Below are 20,346 nucleotides of genomic sequence, written 5' to 3'. Positions count from 1 at the left end.
TATTTGTATCATAAAATAGAATAAAATATCGATTAAAGTATGTTATTAAAAACCGTGTAAAAAAATATAGGCCTTATAATTTGGGACAGAGGAAGTACTATTTAGTACCGGATAATGATGTATCTTTGATTCTACGAATCTGACATAGGTAATAATATTTTGAGATGAATGTAGTACAAAACTTTCGACATTTTTTCTACAAAACTTTTAGATTTTCAACTCTCTAAGATTCGTGTTGGAACCGAAGGTATCAACTATTATATATGCTTCAAGGTTTGTGATGTATTTCTAACATGAGTGCATCCATGTGAGTGTAATTTTGTGTCGTAAGATCTAAATTTCAGTGGGTGAAGTTATACAAATATGATTCCAACGCCACGCTTGTAGTGCTTCTTTTCCCTGATTTTTCTGCATTTTTCAACACGAATAAAAACTACTAGTATAAAGCACTTTGTAAAAAAATCGTGCATTTCAAACATGCTTCGCTAACAAAAAAGTATTTCCACCTAACCCTACTTTGAAACAAAACAAATCATTCAAAGCTAATTTACAGGTATCGGCTCAATTCATGCGTCATTTGCAAAATAAGTTCTCGATCTTTAAAGAGATTTCATTGTTTAGAACAGGTGTTTGCAACAAACTGGTACTGTTCATGAAATGCTACAGTGGCCTTGGTGCCATCAACCGGACACGTAGGTTGTGTGTGTTCATTAGATGTTGGCGCCATGTGCAAGAATACTGAAGTAGCAATGGCTCGGTTAGACAACCACTAATCACCGCACTGATCTAGTACTCCCTATCTCCTGCTTCCTCCGTCCCATAATATAAGTGATTTTGAGTTTTTCTTACAACGATTGAACACTCGTCTTATTCAAAAAATCTTGAAATTATTATTTATTTTATTTGTGACTTACTTTATTATCTACAGTACTTTAAGCACAACTTTTCGTTTTCTATATTTGCAAAAAAAAATTTAAATAAGACGAGTGTTCAAACGTTGCAAGCAAAAACTTAAAATCTCTTATATTGTGGGATGGAGGGAGTAAATTATAAGACATATTTTTTATACATGGTCTTTAGTAATATATTTGGATCAATATTTTATTTTATTCTATGATCCTGATAAATATAAAATTAACATCATATGAAAGTAGTTCAAAATAAATTTAGTGATATAATATATACAGTACTTAGTATAGATATATAATATGATTATTAGTTAAATCTATCGAGTTTAATTTTTTCTTAAAAAGGGTGTCCAATAATTTAGGAAGTATTCTTCTTGTAATCTACTGCTCCCCATAACTTGATTAGCTTAAGGATTAGTACACGAGCAAATTAACATCAGAAAGTGGTTGTTAGCCGGAAAATAGGCTCCTCGGAATGAGGTAATTAGGCCAAAAGGAGACCCGCTCAAATTCCAAAATGTTTGGTGGACGACAGAACGAGAGGTTATATATATAATTAGGGTAACTAGTTAACGGTAATTTTCAACATGCATGTTTGGTGCAAAATCGAACGAAATGTCGAAGTCGAACCATATTTACTTCAGACAGAACCAGTCTCTAGCTACGTGTTGTCCATTTGGATTTTGGAATCTGTTAACTTCAGCTGGAAGAGGTATACCATACCATCATTCGCGCGTTACATCGTCAGTTTGCGTGCAATCAACTCATCGTCCATATTACACTTGGACGCATAATCAAAGGCACATAAATTAATTATTCAAAAATTTGTTACGACACTAAACATGTCGATCGAACTGCCACGCGTAAAGTTACCATGCTTATTATATTCGATTATTAATTTGCTGATTAATTAATTAAAGAGTCTGATTTAATTAGACGTGTGCACGCACGTTGTGACTCGTGGTATGTTTTTATAAATTTTAATCAGGCAGCTGCTGCCTACGTGGCCTGGCACGTGGCGTCGTCGCCGGCTGCCTCGCTCCCTGCTCCGGCGACCGTTCCTCCGGGAGACCCACACGTGTCGCCCGACGTGTACAACCGCCGCGAAGAAAACTCGCAGCCAATCCATGCTCTAGTTCTCCTCTTCTCCTCTCGATCTCCATCACCGATCGATCGAGTAGTGCAGCCATGGGCGGATCAAGCAGGAACAATAATGGCGGGAGAACGGCGGAGGCGGCGCCGGCGCCGGCGAGCGGCACGGCCAACACCGTCGTGGCGCTCGTGCTCCTCCTCGTCGCCGCGTCGGCCGTCGTGTTCTTGCTGTCGCCGCCGACGCCGGCAGCGACGCGGATCGGCCGTCACGGCGACGGCGGCCCCCGCCGCGAGCCGGTGGAGCTGGCCATCGGGCTCGCCGGACACGAGAGCTGGCTCGACGCCGTCCGCGCCTGGGCGAAGCTGGCCTGCCTGAAACTCCGGCCGCCGGAGCCGCGGTAAGTCACTTCTCATCATCCACTGCCATATCAATCCTGATGCACATACTACCTCTTTTACTACCTCCGTTTTATATATATATATATATATATATATATATATATATATATATATATATATATATATATATATATATATATATATATTAAATTTGTTTGGTACTCCATAGTGCCCGGGCACCATTGTTAAAATTGAGTATATACCCAATTCAAATGAGTATGAATCTTTTTCAATTACTTAGGTATTAACATTAACCACTTTACTAACTAGTTCAAAGCAAGTTTGAATTGAATTTGAACTTGTTTTTGTTAGATTTTGATTCTAGGTATATAGCATCCATACATATAATTAGTTAGTTAGGTATGTAATCATGGATTGTGAAATAAAGTTAAATTTGAGTTGTTTTGTTGATAAGTATAGGTATGAATCGAATTATTATAACTAGGTATATACTCACAATTTAAAAATTTTGAAAATTTTGAGTGATTTTGTGCATTAGATACCATAGTACCCAGGCACCATGGTTGAAATTGAGTATATACCCAATTCAAATGAGTATGAAACTTTTTCAATTACTTAATATTAACATTAACTACTTGTTAATGTGCCCCATATGAGTGTCCTCTATATATATACATATATATATATATATATATATATATATATATATATATATATATATATATACACACACACACTTCTATCTACTATCTATACCTACTTAAAAAATAAATAAGTAAGGCTTCTGTAAATATTTTCGTACGTCATTAAGCGTGGGCTCACATGATATTTAGTCGCTAATCACGATTCGGAAGCTGACAGCGATCTCTTAAGCCGTAAATAAAAGAGAAAAAAAAAGAGAAAGCCCATCCAAAGCAGCCCGGACTTGTGGATTAGTGGAGAAATATTGCAGCCCATCCAAAGCAACAGCAGGCCGGCCCAGAAAAAAACGGTCGCAGCCCACCAGCGAACCCACAGAGCAGAGGAGCTACAGCCCAGCACAATACTGCATGATAATGTAGCAATCAAGCAGGAATAAACTTTGGACTCATACCTACCAGTATCAAATTAGAAAAAAGCAATTTTATAACTTAAAAACATGTAATCACCCCAAAATGAACTATTTACTGACAAAATAAATTATTTTTAAAAAATAAAAAACATTCACATGTGTCTTTCTTTTTAAAAAACATGTAATCACCAACAAAATGAATCGTGTTTACATCTGAATTTTTTTTCCCTCATCAATTTCTCATTCGCCGTAGGACATCTAATCACATCATTTTTTTTTTCATTCATTGTATGATTTATTCTATTGTTTAGAGTGAAAGTTATTATGTGATACACCACTTTTTTTTTCTTTCCATTGATTGTACCATTTCTTTCTGATTTTTTGAGTGAGTGATTATGCAATTGGAGTGCAGTGAGGTTGATCTGATAGCTAGCGAATAATATATCTTGTACTATGGCTACTCTTTCCAATATGAAAAAAAAAGTTTATCAATACCGAGTAAAAAAACAATCATGTATTGCAATTGATTCATAAATAATACATGACAAAAAAAATATTTTTCGTGGTTTCAAAATTTAGTATCCATGTCAGTGGATTAAGAGCGGCAAATAATTATATCATGTTAGCGTATTTGCATGGGAAAGATACGATTTGACTATATAGACCTCAATTAACCCGGTGGCTTTATGCTCCCACACACTAATTACTTTTTTTCTTCACCTATGGTAACGCATTGGCATTTTGCTAGTACTACTTTAAAAAGTATGAGATGTTTCCGTCGTCCGTGTGAAAAAAAAATGAGGGGCGAAAAAAAAAGGTCGATCCGATTTTGTACGCGGTAACAAAACATAAAAAAATCGATCCGATTCAATCGGGTGGAAAAAAAAAAGATCTGTCGGATTCCAAAAAATATCGTCCGTAATAATAACCAAAAAGACGAAAAAAATAAAACAAAAGGAGGAAAGTCCGCTTCAATCCATTTTTTTTATTTTCCTAGGAATTTTTTCATCCGTATCAGTATGCGAGATTGCATCTCACTCCGACCAGCTCGCACCCGTCCTGTACGGGCAATACAGATTATTGAACAAGAGATCAAATCCGATCCGATCCAAGAATTACACAAAGAAACAAGAGAATCACAAATTCACAAATTCAACAACACTGAATCAAAATCATCCCAGAAAACAAAAAAAAAACGGCGCCACTGCTCACAGCAGAGGCAAGCACCCGCTGCCCCGAGGTCGTGGCGGCTTGGCGAGCGCCCCACCGTGCGCTGCAAGGAGGATGTTGTCGACGAGGCACTAACGGAAGGGGTTGCCTCCACTGTGCCGGAGAAGACAATGATGTCGCCGAGGAGAGGGCGCCGCCGGCTGGGGGGAGGGCGTCGCCTGCAGAAGGAGGGCGCTGCCGCCGAGCGAGGGCGCTGCTCGCCGCCTTGGGCCGTGGCTAAGGAGGAAGGGGGCGGAGAGGGAGGGGTGCCGCCGGTGGGGGGAGGGGGAGGGGGAGCGGCGGAGAGGGAGGGCGTTGCGGCTGTGGAGATGCGCAGCGGTGGAGAGGAGATACAGGCGAGCGAGGAGAGAAGACCGAGAGTAGAGAAGACCGAGAGGAAAAATGACGCTTGGAAAAAAGAAGAGATAAGGGCGGGCGGAAGGATCGAGACGGGCGCCGCTCTCTAGCCTCAGTAGGGTCCACGCTTTCACGGGCGATTTTTTTTTTCCTTAAAAGAAACCAGGTACTCATAAGTTATCCATAAAGATACTACTAATACACCCCTAATTAAATGGCATGCGGAATTAATCCCATTGCTCCTTCTTCCACGGCGCATGCACGCATGCCAGAATCTTTAAGTCCGACTCAAAATCAAAGCCAAGAAAAACAACTACTGTCGTACTAGATAGATAAAAAAAAAAAGTCTCGTCCGTCAAAAAAAAAATGTCCGACTCAAAAAAAAAACCCCCTCCCACGCCCGACTCTGATAAAAAAGGGAAAAAAATTCCGTCCGTAAAAAAAAATCTGACTCCCGTAAAGAAAGAGAAATAGTCTGACTCCAGTAAAAAAATAAAAAACGAGAAAAACATCGTTTATAAAAAATCCGGTTCAAGAAACCACCTAACTCAACACGAGAAAATAACGTACCACCCGACACAACACGAGAAAAAAACATATTTTTATAAAAAAACGGTTTGAAAAAGTTCGACTCAATGCGAAATAAAAAACCTCTGAAATAAAACCGTCCAAAAAAATGTTGTTTATAAAAAAGCGAATCGGAAAAAACGGCTGAATCCACGCGAGAAAAATCGAACTGAAAAAAATTATCCGACTCTTTCCGAGAAAAAACACCGTTTATTATAAAAAAAAATACTGCTTCCGGGAGCTAGCATCCGTTTATTATAAAAAATTGTCGGTGTTTATCCAACCCAACGTGAGAAAATATCTAAGATTATAAAAAAAATATGGTTCGCACTATGCAATGCAAAAAAAAAATTGTCCAACTTTAGAGAAAAAAAACATCCTATTCCATGAGAAAGGTTCGTATCGTCCATCGTCTACCACATTGGTTTGGTTTTTCCAAAGCGTTATGTGAATGTTCTTCCGTGCGGATGCTTGGGCTTGGGCTTGGTTTTATCAGAACAAGATCAAATTGATCTAAGGCTTGGGTCGGATAGGATCCTTGATTTTTTCCATCTCCTACATAGCTTATGTTGCTCCTGTATTGGAGACTCTTTATAATTCTGTATGCAATTATCAGACTACTTTGATAAGTATAGCTAATATTCTTGGTAGCGTATCATATAAAAAAATAATAAATAAATTTTTAATTGTTATTATGAGAAGAGTCATGGTGACTTTATTTTGTCTAGACTTGACCGTGTGAGATAGTGTAGAATTTGATTGATCCTATTATTAGTTGCAAGAATGAGATTGAAAGATCATTGGGAGGTTGCCATCGTCGAGGTTAGAACATTACATTGAAAATGTTCCAATTTTATTTATGATATGTCTTAGCCAACAACGATCGATACAAACATTATACATGGAAAGCGTATATTATCATTGGAATTTTTTCACCCGTTGCAACGCACGGGCATTTTTGCTAGTGTGTGTGTTGTGTATATATATATATATATGAAAAAGTACGAATTACCCCCCGAACCTTCACGGTCGTCCGAATTACCCCCTGAACCACAAAACCGGATATTCTTCACCCCCAACTATGCATACCGGACGAAATACCCCCCTCAATCCAATCCGCGGTGGTTTTGGTCTACGTGGCGTACACGTGGCAGTCCAGTCAGCATTCTATTTAAAAAAAGAGTAAAGTCCATCACCGGTCCCTAAACTCGCAAATCGACCGTTCAGGTCCTCAAACTTGTTCAATTGTGACATCCCGGTCCCTAAACTTACAGATCACTCGTTTAGGTCCTCCAACTTGTTCAGTTGTGTCACCCCGGTCTCTAAACTTGGATTTGAATATCATCTGGGTCAAATAGGACGGTCTAAAGACTTTATATTTAAAAATAATTCATAACTTTTTCATGTGAACTCTAATGAAGACAAACTTTATATCAAACTTGTAGCTCTCGACGCGATCTACAACTTTGTAGTTGAATTTTTTTTTTATTTTAAGTCATTTTTTGTCCCAAAATGTAATTTTAAAATTAAAATTTCAAAATCTATAAACATGCAACAATATTTTGGGACCCTAAACAGTTTTAATTCAAAAACTTATCAACTACAAAGTTGTAGGTCGCGTCGAGGGCTACCATTTTGATATAAAGTTTGTCTTCATTAGAGTTCACATGAAAAAGTTATGAATTACTTTTTGATATAAAGTTTTTAAACCGTCCTGTTTAGGACCGGGGTGATACAACTGAACAAGTTGGAGGACCTAAACGAGTGATCCGCAAGTTTAGGGACCGGGATGACACAGTCGAACAAGTTTGAGGATCTGAACGGTCGATTTGCGAGTTTAGGGACCGGGATGACACATCGGTATAAGTTTAGGGACCGGTGATGGACTTTACTCTTAAAAAAAATTGTGGGACCCGCATGTCATACACTACTCTCTCTCACTCTCACTTCTCTCTGTCACTCTTCCTCTCTCTCTATCACCGTCTCACGGCGAGCGAGGTGGTTGCGGTGCGCGGGGGCGGGGCGGTGAGCAGCGGCAAGAGATGAGGAGGTAGCGGCGCGCGGAGGCGGGCGGTGGGCTGCGGCGCGCGGGGCAGGGCGGTGGGCTACGGCACAAGCGAGGCGGCGACGCGAGACGAGGCGGATGCGGCGTGCGGAGGTGCGCGGTGGGCGGCGGCGTGAGATAAGGAGGCGGCGGCGTGAGCGAGGCGGAGGCGGCGGCGCGAGCAAGGTGGAGGCGGTGCACAGGGGCGGGTGGTGGGCAGGCGGCGTGCGGGGGAGGGCGGCGACACGAGACGAGACCAGCACGCCGACGCTCCGTGTCCCCCCTGCCTCTGCGCCGCCCTGCCCCACCTCCTCCACCGATGGGAGAAGAGAGAGAGAGAGAGAGAGAGAGAGAGAGAGTGTGTGTGTGTGTGTGTGTGTGTGTGAGATGACGACCTTGCGATGACGACCCAGCCGCCGAAGAGGGAGGCCGACGCCGACGCCGACGAGCTCCGCACGCGCGCAACCATCGGAGAGGGAGGCCGACGCCGACGCCGACGAGCTCCAGCGCTGCAACCGCGCGCTCGCGGCGCGCGGGCACGCCGCCCGCGGCCGCGTGGGCCTCGTCCGCCTCGCCAACGCGCAGCTCCACGCCGACGCCGCCGCCCTCAGCCGCCGCCCCTGCCTCACCGTCCGCCGCTACCGTCGTCGTCCTCCCGCTGCAGCGCAGGCGTGGGCGTCGTTGTTGGCGGCAATGTTGGCGCGCACGAGGCAGCCGAGCTCCATCTTGGCGCGGGGCCGGAGCACTGGGTCGTGAGTGACCAGCACGGCGGCGCCGCAGCTCTGCGCCGAGGCCGCCGCCCGCCGCCCCACCGCCCTCGTGGCCCCCGCGTCACCGTCCCCTACCTGCCGCTGAGACAGAGTGAGAGAGAGGAAGAGAGAGAGGGGAAGAGTGGAGGAGGCGTATGACATGCGGGTCCCACAAATTTTTTTAAATAGAATGCTGACTGGACTGCCACGTGTACGCCACGTAGATCAAAACCACCGCGGATTGGATTGGAGGGGGTATTTCGTCCGGTATGCATAGTTGGAGGTGAAAAATATCCGGTTTTGTGGTTCAGGGGGTAATTCGGACGACCACAAAAGTTCGGGGGGGGTAATTCGTACTTTTTCCATACATATACATTTATACATACATATATCTAGATTCATTAATATATATATATATATATATATATATATATATATATATATATATATATATATATATATATATATGAATGTGAGCAATACTAAAAAAAATCTTATAATATAAAAATTATAAAACGGAGGAAGTAATAATAAATAGCATTATTGGTTTTTATTTCTTAAAACATGTTTAATCATTCGTCATATAAAAAGTTTATGTAATTATTAATTATTTTATTGTAATTGTTTTATTATTAAAATATTTTAAACGTACTTACACAAAATTTTTAAATAAGATAAATTGGTTTAAACGTGATAAAAAAACGAAGGGATTATGTATATATTTTGCAACTAGTACATGTATATACATGTTGTGTTGCTTGTGTGTTTTTTTGGGCCAGTGAGAAAGTGGCGTGGTGCTGTTCGAGGAACGGCGCGGCGGTGGAGGTGTGTTTTCTCACGGCGGCGCGTGTGTGCCAAGGTACGATCTGCGCAGCCCGGCGGCGGTGAAGGCGGCGGCGAAGGAGGCCCTGGAGATGGGCAAGGTGGCGGTGGAGCACGCCGCGGAGTCGGCGGCGACGGCGGCGGAGGAGACGCTGGGGAAGACCACGGTGAAGCTCAAGAGGAAGTTGTCGCCGCCGCCGTCGACGTCGTCGCCGGCGGGGGGGCGCCTAGACGGAGACCTGTGAGTGTGACCCTGTGTTCTGTACTGTCAAAAGGAGACGGTGTACTGTAAGTGTGACGTGTTGAAAATGTGCATGTGTGTGCTCTACCATTTCGTTTTCTGTACCCTTGTGAATTACAGTACGAGATGTGTTTAGCGTCTTGTGATGGATGATGATGCTTGGAAGTTGGAAGGTGGATTGGGAGTATTCGGCTTCAGTCCTTTGGTTTACAATCTGCAAAAGCAAGCATAATAAAAATTAGTATAGGCTGTGTTTAGTTGGATCCAAAGTTTGGATTTTGGTTAAAATTAGAGATGATGTGACTGAAAAGTTATGTGTATGATAGATTGATGTGATGAAAAAGAACTGAAGTTTGGATCCAAATTTTGGATCTAAACATAGCCATACAGGAACAAACGCATTGTTTAGTCTTGAATGGTGATGGGTGCTAATCAACAATTTGGATCTAAACATAGCCATACAGGAACAAACGCATTGTTTAGTCTTGAATGGTGATGGGTGCTAATCAACCGACTAACAATATAAGGGTGTGTTTAGTTGGGGAAAAGGAAATTTTTGAGTGTTACATCGAACGTTTGACCGGATGTCGGAAGGGGTTTTTGGACACGAATGAAAAAACTAATTTCAGAACTCACCTGGAAATCGCGAGACGAATCTTTTGAGTAGCACTTATGGCTAATCACGGACTAATTAGGCTTAAAAGATTCCTCTCGTGATTTCTCCCATAACTGTACAATTAGTTTTTCTTTTTATCTATATTTAATGCTTCATGCATGTGTCCAAAGATTCGATGTGATGTTTTTAAAAAAAAATTTGGGTAACTAAACGGACCCTAATTATGGCGTGTATGTACCCAAAAAAGTGACAGAAATGACGTATTATACTATTTTTTGAAGGATAATATAGTACAATATAATTATGACGTATTGTACTATAGGAGCATTTCTAAAGCAGAGGAACAGGTATTGCAGTACATACCAGTACAGTTGTCTTCCAATGCATAGCAAAGGTTTTAACTTCAAACCAGGCTAACCAGCGGCAAGCAAATGGTTCAGATGCGGCTTAACTACAGCATAATTTCCTAATTTCCTCACCTAAATATGTAGAGAGAGAGAGATTCTCTCCTAGGAAACTAGAAAAACTCTTCTGGGAGTAATTACTGCTTACTACTACTAGTAAGTATGCATACAGGTGAGACACAGGAGAATATACAGAACAAATTTGATAATGTTGAGATGATGAGATCTTGGGAATGGCCACCACTCATTCCGGGCAGATGCTTCTGAAAATGGGCAGCCTGCGTCCATTGCTTTGACCATAAAGAGTTTGAATTATCAACTCTTCATCCTCCTCAATTGGTTCTGCCTGCGCAGATGCTGGCTGAGCTGAAGGTGTTGTTGCTTCAGGTTTTGGTGTTGAAAGCTCTGCCCTGGCTGCTTGGATGACAGTATCTTCCCGTGATCGAATGTCAGCAGCTGGCTTGTTGGGGATGCCTCGAGCTGTGGCAGTAGGATGATCGGCACTTGGCTGCCATGGGGAGAAGAGAGAACTGATGTCGTTGAAGTCCTGATAACCTGGAGCACCTGTCTGCCCGCCCGCCTATTCAGAAGGGAAACATGGTAAAAAGCCATTTATTGTCAACAGCGTGCAAAAGAATGGTGTCAGCAATACAAGTGCACTGAAACAATGATGTGAGTAAACCATATAGAGTGCTACCGATAGATTTAATTGAACAATGAAGCTGAAGAAACATGCCAACCATTTCATAGAACAAATCAGGTAATGGATGATGAAAAGAATAGCATAGTATAAATTACTGGAGATAATGTGTCCTGTATAATAAATCCCGACTTATCAATTACACTGAAAAAGAAATTGTTTCTAAGCTCGTAAAACAAAAGGCATCCGTTAAGAAAAATGAGAAGGAAAAATCCCACGGTGAAGCTTAACAGCAGGGCTAGATTTAAAAACTGGCAAGTCGTCATTACACATATCTGTCGAAAACTGTAGTAGTAGTTTTATTTGTATAATTGTAATGTTCTCTGGTCAGCAACAAGGACAACTAGTGGTGAGCAAGTATGCAAGTGCACAAGGAAGCTAAAAGAAAACTGGATTGAAAATTGTTCCTTCACTTCAAGAAGATTAGACAACACGTCTATAGTGATGAACAAGACATGCAAGTGCACAAGCTAACAGAAAACTGGATTGAAAATTGTTTATCCACTTCAAGAAGATTAGACAACACACGTCTATAGGATAAATCATGACTGTCTGATTCCGATCCCTATCTGGATAGCAAGAAAGATTACAAAAGGTAGCATGACAGTTATGCACTATTTATCACTACTGAAACAGAGGGTTACTGAAGCACAAACAGAATTCTCGCACTCTTTTTCTAAAAATTCTAGCAGTACACTATATATCTGAAATGACTGAAAATGTTAACAGGACATTACAAACACACATCTCACAAAGGGATGCACCACCTAGAATGAATGTTATGTATGCTAACTGGTTATCGCCTTCTTAAATACATAATCAAATCCCATCATACAGAATAATGAAAACAACAACATCTACTTTAATTAATCTATCAACGCCATAATTAAACATAAACAGTTTACATGTTAATTAATCTGATGCAAAAGATGTATTGGAGACACAAATGCCATTAAGGGTGTGGCCTGCATGTACCATACAACATTTATGTAGAACAGTACTAAAATTAGTTGACCTGATGTACTATAGTAATCTGTTTCCTGTTTTCTATCTCATCAATCACTACTTCACAGTTAGACTTAAAATCGTACTACATCTGTAATGAAGCATGAATTGCCTGCAGAAGCATATGCACTTCTATCCTAAGTTTCTAATAATCCAGAGTTCTGCACCAGGTTTTTTTCTCTTTTCCTCCCTTTTAAGATAGAAGGAATGAAATATCCGAATCATGGAATCAAGTTACTGCAATGCCAAATCATGGCATTAACCAAGATACTAGAGTACATCAGTGATCAGTCATGATTTTTTTTCAACCAAATCAGATCGTCATATTTTTATCCGATTGACCCGAAATGCAAGTGAAACTGGATCTCGAGAGCAAATACAGTGCGTACCTGTCGCTTGGAGTCATACCGGCTACCTCCAGCAACCACCACGTCGCCGGCCGGCGGCGCCGGGTACACCGGCGCGGACTGCGGCGAGTAGACGAGGAGGCGGTGGTCCCGGTCGGTGGTGGCCGCGGAGGAGAAGCAGGCGCGGCGGTAGCGGAGGAGGGAGTCGTCGAGCCCGAGGTCCATCCCGCCCGACGACGACGCGGAGGCGGAGTACGGGGAGACGCCGTCCGCGCCGGCGGCGACGGCGTCGAAGGCCGGCGTGAGGTAGGCCCTCAGCGACGGCGACGAGAAGCGGCGCTGCTGCCGCCGCCGCGCCGCCGACTCAGCCATCCACCTGCTTCCGGCCGGCGAGGCGGCGACGAAATCGAGGTCCATCACGACGCCCCCCAATTCTTCGCCTGAGCAGCAAAATTAGGGTCTCTAGTGTTAAATCCTCGAGACGGCGAAATTTAAGGAAGAGAAAATTTCGGACGGGGAAATTTCAAATATCAAGCCGAAAATTAGGGGCACTAGTGTTAAAAAAAACTTGAAAAAATAATCCCCATTTTTCTCTCGATGGCGCATGCGGCCAATCAGGCGGTTACTAGCTCGCGATTAATACGCGAGCCCAAATAATATTGGTTTGTGTGGATTTCTTCGATTGGGGAATCGAATAAAAAAAATTAAAAAAACGGCACAAATCGTCAGCGGAATGCGTCATCACATCAGGATACCACAAAGAAAGCACCCATATACTATTCTTAAAATCCAGAACCTCGAACAACAGATCAGGATCTAAAAAACAAAAAAAAAACTTCAGAAACGATAAAATTCCGGACACGTTCGAACCTCTCCCACACAAAAGGGATCATAAATCTAACAAAGAAAAAAAAAAGCAACAATCCCATACAGAAACATCCAGTGAATCAAGCTTTGATTAGACAGGCACCGAAAAAAAATCCCCACCCTCTCAAAAAAAATCGTTATAATACTATTCGAGAAGTCGCGGAAGAGATTCAAAATTTCAAAACTCGACGGAGAGAGACTTACTCGATCCGAGGGACCGAGGCGGAGAGGTCGGCTCACCTTTGCGGTCGTGGAAGCTTCCTCCGGTGGCGCTCGCGGCCGGAAGGTCACGGTAACGCCACCATTGCTGCCTGCTTGCTCGCTCGGGCGGGAAGTGAAGACGAACTAGGAGGAAAATACGAAGGAGAAAGGAGGAGAGCGAGGTGGGGGTAGAGGATATGTACACGTGGCCCCTACGTCTCCTCGGATTCCGTTATTTTGGACCAAGGCAGTAGTGGTCCGCTGTTTTGGGCCTGGAAGCATTGGTTGGGCCGAGCCCATCTCTCGGTTGGTTTGGGCTGGTTGGTCTTCCTTTGTTTTCGGCCTTTTCTTTCCTTTCTCTCTCTCTTTTTCCTTTAACTGTACTCCTTCCGTCCAAAAAAGCCAACTAGTAATACAATGAATATGGACATAAAGATTATCATAAGAGGATAGATTTGACGGTTTGAAAAGGAGGATATACTTGAGTTCATCCGAAAACATCACTGACAATTTCTTCGTACGTCAGTTGTTGGCTTAGGCCCTATTTGATTTCGATTTATTGGGTAGATTGTTGTCACAGATTATTTACTTGATTATAAAAATGAATTAAATATTTTAATAAATAAAATTAACAAATACTCCCTCCGTTTCACAATGTAAGTCATTCTAGCATTTCCCACATCCATATTGATGTTAATGAATCTATACATATATATCTATCTAGATTCATTACCCATAAAATAAATGTGGGAAATGCTAGAATGGTTTACATTGTGAAATGGAGAAAGTAGCTTAAGACAAGTGGGTTTTTTTTTAAAGACAAGCGGTTCATATAATATACTAGTAAAAGAAAATTTATTGTTTTTAAAATACATTTTTTTAAAAAAAATTGAAGAACAGATAATTCATTTTAATAATCCTTGGGCTTAATCAGATGCAGCTCATACTATTATATTGCACCGTGGAAAAGGATGGATGCACATCCCTGGACAAGTGTCAAATAGAAGAATGTATATTGAAACTGGAGTACTGGACAACAAAGTGAGCATCAATAAGAGCAAGTACAATAGCAAGCTATAAGCCAGCTGCAAACATATTTTAAGGAGATAACTAAGGAGAGAGAAGGGTAGCGGGCTACAGATTTGTAACCAGCTGTAACATAAACTCCAAGACACAGTGTGTGTATGACTGGTGGGACCAGATATTAATAGTGCATTATATAACTATTGTATGAATGAGCTATTAAATTAACTATAGATGAATTGGAGCTAGTAGTGAGCTGTACTATTGAACTTGCTCTAAGGTAAGTTCCCAACATCAGGGAGCATATAGTACAATACTACTATAGGATCAGCCACATTTGTTCAGTCAGAAGGAAACTGTTAAATCACACTACACACCAAACCAATATATTCCGTACCACATAGAAAGGTTACAAGAGTTAATTACACAAAGAATAGTACTTATTCTATATTTTGGATACAAGCTGTAAACTCTTTGGTACACCATCGCCCCTTTTAATTCCTGTATGATGATACTACAACACCGCCAATGCAATATGTACAACCAAACAAACTATGAGACTCTTACAACAATTGATATCTCATATACAAACAGCTAAACTTGGATATGAGATATCCAAACTTGATGCAAATAGGAGTATGTCAAAGAACCTCCTAACACACGCTGAATAGTAGGCATGCTGAGGGGGCATGCATGGCAGGCTTGGGTTTAGATCCCATGCACACCAATAATGCAGGAAAAAAAACTGAAATATACTTATAACAGCTTCATAGGCTATTAAGGAGAGCCCTTTTGCAAGAAGGCTGCTGAGAAGTGTCTGGCCTCGACCCTGGCGAGGTCAACTCAAGCACAGACAGCAAAAAATTCCTCTCCTGGAAATTCAAACAAATAAAAATGTAAATATATTTGTCATATGTTTGTTTCAGGTAAGTATTATATGTTCGATATGAACCAGCCATATCATATGTCAAGCAGTTGAAAGCTTACACTAGCAGTAAATTTTGGAGTCGGCATGTCATCTGCATATGGCAGGAATGTTGGGACTGTATGAGCAGGTGAAGTGAATCCCATGCGTGGAGGATTTTTACATTTGACAACCTCGCTTAACTTCTCAGAAGCTGGTGTTTCTGCATTTGCTTCAACTGGGGTAGTTGTCTGAGCAGGGGAGGCTAATTTAATACACTGAAGCCTGTTATGTTCGAGAACCTCGCTAAGGTTCTCTGATGCTGCTATTTCTGCATCTGTTTTAGCTTGAATAACTGTGTGTACAGGAGAGCTGTATTCCACACATTGAAGCAAGCTATCTTCGATAGCAGCCTCAGTCAAGTTTTCAGATGTTGGTATGTCTTCACCTGGTTTAGCTTAAAGAATTTAGTTCATTTTCTTTATGTGGTTTAAAGAGCATTTTACCAAAGTAATAAGTAAGAGCATAGGTTACCAGGGCAAGGTTCCATATTATTGTCTTCTGTGCTCTTATCATTTGGGCAGTCCTCCATTTTATTGTCAGGAACCATTTGTGATGTAACTTCCATGCTAGTTTGTGAAGAATTTTGCTTGTTCTCCATATCAATCTGTTCGTTCTGCTCCCTGTTTGCACAGTAATAGTAGGTAGGGTCAACAACTGAGAAAATAGATTTAACCAAAATGATGACCAGATGATTATTACCTTAAATTCTGGTCTTCTTCCTCTTCATTCTCATAGGGGTCTACAATTAAATCGTCAAGATCCTCTAGAAGTGAAGCCATTCCCGACATACTGCTCTCTGACATGTCATTATCATCTTTCTTATCCAAATGATGTTGTAGTTGCTGAAACAGGCACAACGCAGTTTATTTCAAGTAAAGTATAAGGCTGCAAGCCTAAGTTCCAAATTCAGAACATGTTGGTGCTGTCATACCTGCCAGGCTTCGTCCATGCTTTGGCTCGTATTTTCAGTATTTATTTTTGTTGCTAGGGAGCAAAGCAAATCAGCTCGCTGCAATAAAGTAACAATTTTTGGATCATCCTTGTTCAAAAAATTACCCTCATGCTTAACGCCTGCAATTATGCACATGGCTGTGATTAAAGCTGGGACAAGACAAATACATCAAACTCAAACGCACATTATAGAGGAAAACAGACTTACAATCATGTTCCCCCGCAAATAATTGTTTTGCTGCAGTTTTAGCAACAAGATTTTGGGTGTCCATCGTATTCATATTATCTTGATTGTTTTGATAAACAATTGCAAGAGGCTGTCGAGAATCTTGTGTGCTCTTGTCTTGTCCAACTAATCTCATATTTGGTGTCATATTCTCTTTGAAATCAGAATTACATGGCCTAGTTGCAGAAGAAAAAACGTGTAAGCTGCTTCGCATGCTTAATACTACCTCCGTTTCAGGTTATAAGACTTTCTAGCATTGCCCACATTCATATATATGTTAATGAATCCAGACATATATGTGTGCCTAGATTCATTAACATCTATATGAATGTGAGCAATGCTAGAAAGTCTTATAACCTGAAATGGAGGAAGTAGAAAATAGTGATGCTAGTGTTATGTGTACCTCATCTGCTTAATAGGTGGTGCAGAGCCACTTGCACCAGATGTGAGACACTCGGTTTGTGCCAATGCCCTCTTTGCACTTGCACTGGAACATAATGATCCATTTTCCTTGAATAGCTCGTCATCCTTGGCCCGCCTTTTGCATAGAGTAGAAAACCGATTCTTCACTGCATTATCAGTTCTGTTGTGGACAAACAAACAAAAAACATGTCAGATATTTTATTACATGTATTTTTTCATCTTGCGGTAAACTGCATAATACAAGAAACCCACCTGCCTGAGACAACCTTTGCTATTTCAGTCCATTTGTTCCCAAGAACTTTTTGAGCCTGCATGACAATTCCAAGTAGAATACATGATTCAATCTTGTTAAGGAATCCATGGTAGAAACAAATAATTATGAAAACAACCACAAATCTATGCAGAACAGGTAGTTTAGGGTTTCTAGTATGCGGAGTTCAAGTCTGTCAGAGCACAAAACTTGCAGCCAAAATAAGAACAAAAATATGGCATTGCAAAACTAATCAATGAACAAGCCCATCTAGACTTCTCTTATATATACAAAAATATAAATCCTATCTCCTGCTATTTACAAAATCCCATTCTTTTCCCAAAAGTCTGAAAAGCTGCATACGTACACGCTCAATTCCATGGTCATAGCAATATGCCTGGCCTGTTGTCTCACTGAGGAAGTAACCGACCGCATATTTGCCAATTCAGAAATCTAAAGTTTGGCCCAAAAGTTACATCACAAATGGTTCCTAATAATAAAATCAAAGTGTCTGCCAAAATTCCCAAATTCATGGAACTGACGCATATTTGCCAATTCAGAAATCTAAGTGTTTTATGCAGCAATTCCTAACTTCAGGGAAATTCAGTGTCTGGACCAAATGATTAAAATGTCACAATATCAATATCCCACCTCACACAATAGCAAGTCCTCTTCTCTGGACCACCCTCCTTTCTTGCACTCTGAGTTCAAATAATTGTACCATCTGCAGCAGTAACCAAGCAAAGAAAAAATGAACAGGGCGGCATGCATATTTCGTAAGAAATTCGAACGAAATTCCAATAAAACCACTCTTTTAGTCAGAGGATGGCGAGGTACACTGTACACACCTTCTCCTGCACTGTCTGGCCGTCTTGTCCTTGAATTGTGCCGCTATAATTGTCCAGCTACCGAAAGGAAAAGGAAAAACAGTGTAAAATATGGTGATTAAATCCAGAAAAAAAAGTCAATTGAGATGGGAAGTGGGAAGAATTCATACTTATCAGTTCCATGAAGCGCAATTTGAGTACGAAGCACATCATCCTCCTAACAGGAAGAAAGGTGCAAACATCAGAAAAACAATTTGGTCTAAAAGTTAAAAAAAAATCGCAGACGCACTCCCAAGGAAAGGTTCGACAGCATCTGAAGCTAACAATTATCATTATAATTATAATTATAATTAATTATAATTATGATTAATTATAAATATGTAGGCACAAGTTCTTGGAAATGCAATACACTTTTCAAAAAGAAAAAAGGGACACATATTCAAACTTCGACTATTCTCGATGCTCACAAATATCACCTTAGACCAGAAAAAATAGGCAGGAGTCGAATCAAACCAAAGTCCATTTAGATAGATTACGCCTAACTATGTGAAAAATCTACTGTTCGTTAGGCAAAAAGAAGGGGAATAATTGCTAGAGGCGTCGAGAACTAATTCGACCCCCATGTTCTAGGCATCGAAATCGAGCGGGAAAGACACAAATTCCAGGAAGTGTGATGCACTTTTCCATTGTCTAAAAACGTACACAGATTCAAATTTCAATTATCCTCAATGCTCACGAAGAATATTGCCTTAAACCACAGAATTAGGTGAGAGGAGCCCAACCAAAATCTTGAAAAATAGACACAAATTCAAACTCCAATTATTCTCAATCCTCACGAACATCGCCTAAAACCACAAAAATTAGGCGAGAGGAGCCCAACCAAAATCCATTTCGATAGGTCGTGCCTAATTACGTGAAAAATCCACTGCATATTAGCCCCAAAAAAAATAAAGAAGGGGAATAATTGCTACAGGAGTGGAACCCCAAAATTTCAGGCAACCAAATCGAGCAGGAAAGCGCAAACGCACCCAAAAAAAAAAAAACTCCCAAAATCCAGAAACACACGACTCGATAGACCACGACAACTCGTACGCACCTCGGCGCTCCAACTCACGATGTGGCGGTCCTTCTTGGCCGCCGACGCCGACGGCGCTTCGGCGGAGGCGGCGGCGGCGGCGGCGGGTGGGGTCAGATCGGGTCCGGTCGCCATGGTCCGGGATCCCGCATGTTCCGCGCACGGATCCCGGCAGGCCGAGGTAGGCAGCCGGCGGGCGGCGGGCGGCGGCGAGCCGGGGCCGGCTAGGGTTTGGGGAAATGGGCGCGAGTGGAGGGAATTTTTGAACCGTGGATTCGAGAGGAAGGCGACGACGACCACCGAGTTGGGTGGAGAGGAGGAAACGAGAGAGAGAGGGGGGGTGGAGTGTGAGATGGGGTAAAGGGAATTTTTTGTGCGGAAGCGGAGGTGGAGGGGTTTTTAAAGTTGGTGGGGGGCCATGCCATATGGCTGTTTTGGGGGGAAGATGATGACGACGACTCGACTCCCTACGGAATGGCGGCACCGGCACCGGCACGTGCAGGTTTTCGACGATGCGGCAAAGGGAACGGTAAAGAATGGCAGTTGTACTGGTTTGTAAAACCAGGTTACGGTTTGTAAAATCACGTTTCTGATAGGCAACAATGGATTGCTTCCTAAAATGATTTGTATATGGAGTAGGTGAATATCTTAAGAATATGTAGTAATGATTTTAATTTTTTCAGAAAGGTTAATAATGGATCTGTTCGACAACGCTGCTATGCAGCTGTAACGGTTGCGCTGTACAGCAAGCCTTATATATTTTCTCTATCATGCACTGTAGCACAGCTGCTGCACAGCAGCTGCAATTTAGCTGCAGCGAAGAGACCCAATAGTCTTTTGTCATTTGAGAGATACTCATGAGATTCATACCGATAGTCAAATAATGATATCCTAAACCCCTACTAATATATTCAAGCCGTATAAAAGGAGGCTATAGTTGTATTCCTTGTATACTCCACCTCAATATCTATTAGAATTACATCTTTCTTACTTCCTCCGTTTTAGGTTATATAAGACGTTTTGACTTTGATCAAAATCAAACTGTTTCAAGTTTGACTAAATTC

The 20,346-nt window shown here is 41.6% G+C and overlaps 3 protein-coding genes across 4 annotated transcripts; 1 reads left to right on the top strand and 2 right to left on the bottom strand.

Moving 5' to 3' along the window:
• The first annotated feature begins 1,930 nt into the window (after window positions 1-1,930).
• On the top strand, window positions 1,931-9,701 carry LOC127778685 (uncharacterized). Of its 2 annotated transcripts, none has more exons than XM_052305307.1 (2): window positions 1,931-2,398; window positions 9,117-9,334. In XM_052305307.1, exons 1-2 carry the CDS (start codon window positions 2,097-2,099, stop codon window positions 9,223-9,225), a joined length of 411 nt encoding a protein of 136 aa, XP_052161267.1. In that variant the 5' UTR covers window positions 1,931-2,096; the 3' UTR covers window positions 9,226-9,334. The 2 variants fall into 2 exon arrangements, with proteins under 2 accessions (XP_052161267.1, XP_052161266.1); XM_052305306.1 differs by having other exon boundaries at window positions 1,935-2,398; window positions 9,197-9,701.
• A 559-nt stretch (window positions 9,702-10,260) lies between these two features.
• LOC127778642 (uncharacterized) lies at window positions 10,261-13,725 on the bottom strand. The gene is made up of 3 exons (XM_052305262.1): window positions 13,580-13,725; window positions 12,515-12,912; window positions 10,261-11,000 (listed from the first exon to the last, which is right to left on the bottom strand). Exons 2-3 carry the CDS (start codon window positions 12,887-12,889, stop codon window positions 10,665-10,667), a joined length of 711 nt encoding a protein of 236 aa, XP_052161222.1. The 5' UTR covers window positions 12,890-12,912; window positions 13,580-13,725; the 3' UTR covers window positions 10,261-10,664.
• A 1,202-nt stretch (window positions 13,726-14,927) lies between these two features.
• LOC127780508 (transcription factor MYB88-like) lies at window positions 14,928-19,660 on the bottom strand. The gene is made up of 12 exons (XM_052307429.1): window positions 19,304-19,660; window positions 18,378-18,424; window positions 18,229-18,285; window positions 18,032-18,104; window positions 17,383-17,438; window positions 17,111-17,290; window positions 16,690-16,883; window positions 16,462-16,601; window positions 16,230-16,372; window positions 16,002-16,150; window positions 15,551-15,915; window positions 14,928-15,435 (listed from the first exon to the last, which is right to left on the bottom strand). Exons 1-12 carry the CDS (start codon window positions 19,415-19,417, stop codon window positions 15,331-15,333), a joined length of 1,623 nt encoding a protein of 540 aa, XP_052163389.1. The 5' UTR covers window positions 19,418-19,660; the 3' UTR covers window positions 14,928-15,330.
• Window positions 19,661-20,346: the final 686 nt, after the last annotated feature.

Source organism: Oryza glaberrima, chromosome 7 (assembly GCF_000147395.1).
Source record: "Oryza glaberrima chromosome 7, OglaRS2, whole genome shotgun sequence".
In the NCBI taxonomy this organism is placed as follows: Eukaryota; Viridiplantae; Streptophyta; class Magnoliopsida; order Poales; family Poaceae; genus Oryza; species Oryza glaberrima.
This window is presented reverse-complemented; position numbering and strand designations above follow the sequence as displayed.

Bases quoted from the DNA above. Each gene is read 5' to 3' on its own strand.
- LOC127778685 (XM_052305306.1), top strand. From the start codon at position 2,097: ATGGGCGGATCAAGCAGGAACAATAATGGCGGGAGAACGGCGGAGGCG. The intron at 2,399-9,196 runs GTAAGTCACTTC...GTGTGTGCCAAG, and splicing joins CTCCGGCCGCCGGAGCCGCG to GTACGATCTGCGCAGCCCGG.
- LOC127778642 (XM_052305262.1), bottom strand. From the start codon at position 12,889: ATGGACCTCGATTTCGTCGCCGCCTCGCCGGCCGGAAGCAGGTGGATG. The intron at 11,001-12,514 runs GTACGCACTGTA...CCTTCTGAATAG, and splicing joins GGTATGACTCCAAGCGACAG to GCGGGCGGGCAGACAGGTGC.
- LOC127780508 (XM_052307429.1), bottom strand. From the start codon at position 19,417: ATGGCGACCGGACCCGATCTGACCCCACCCGCCGCCGCCGCCGCCGCC. The intron at 17,291-17,382 runs GTGGGTTTCTTG...TGTCCACAACAG, and splicing joins GCAAAGGTTGTCTCAGGCAG to AACTGATAATGCAGTGAAGA. The intron at 16,373-16,461 runs GTATGACAGCAC...TGCCTGTTTCAG, and splicing joins GCATGGACGAAGCCTGGCAG to CAACTACAACATCATTTGGA.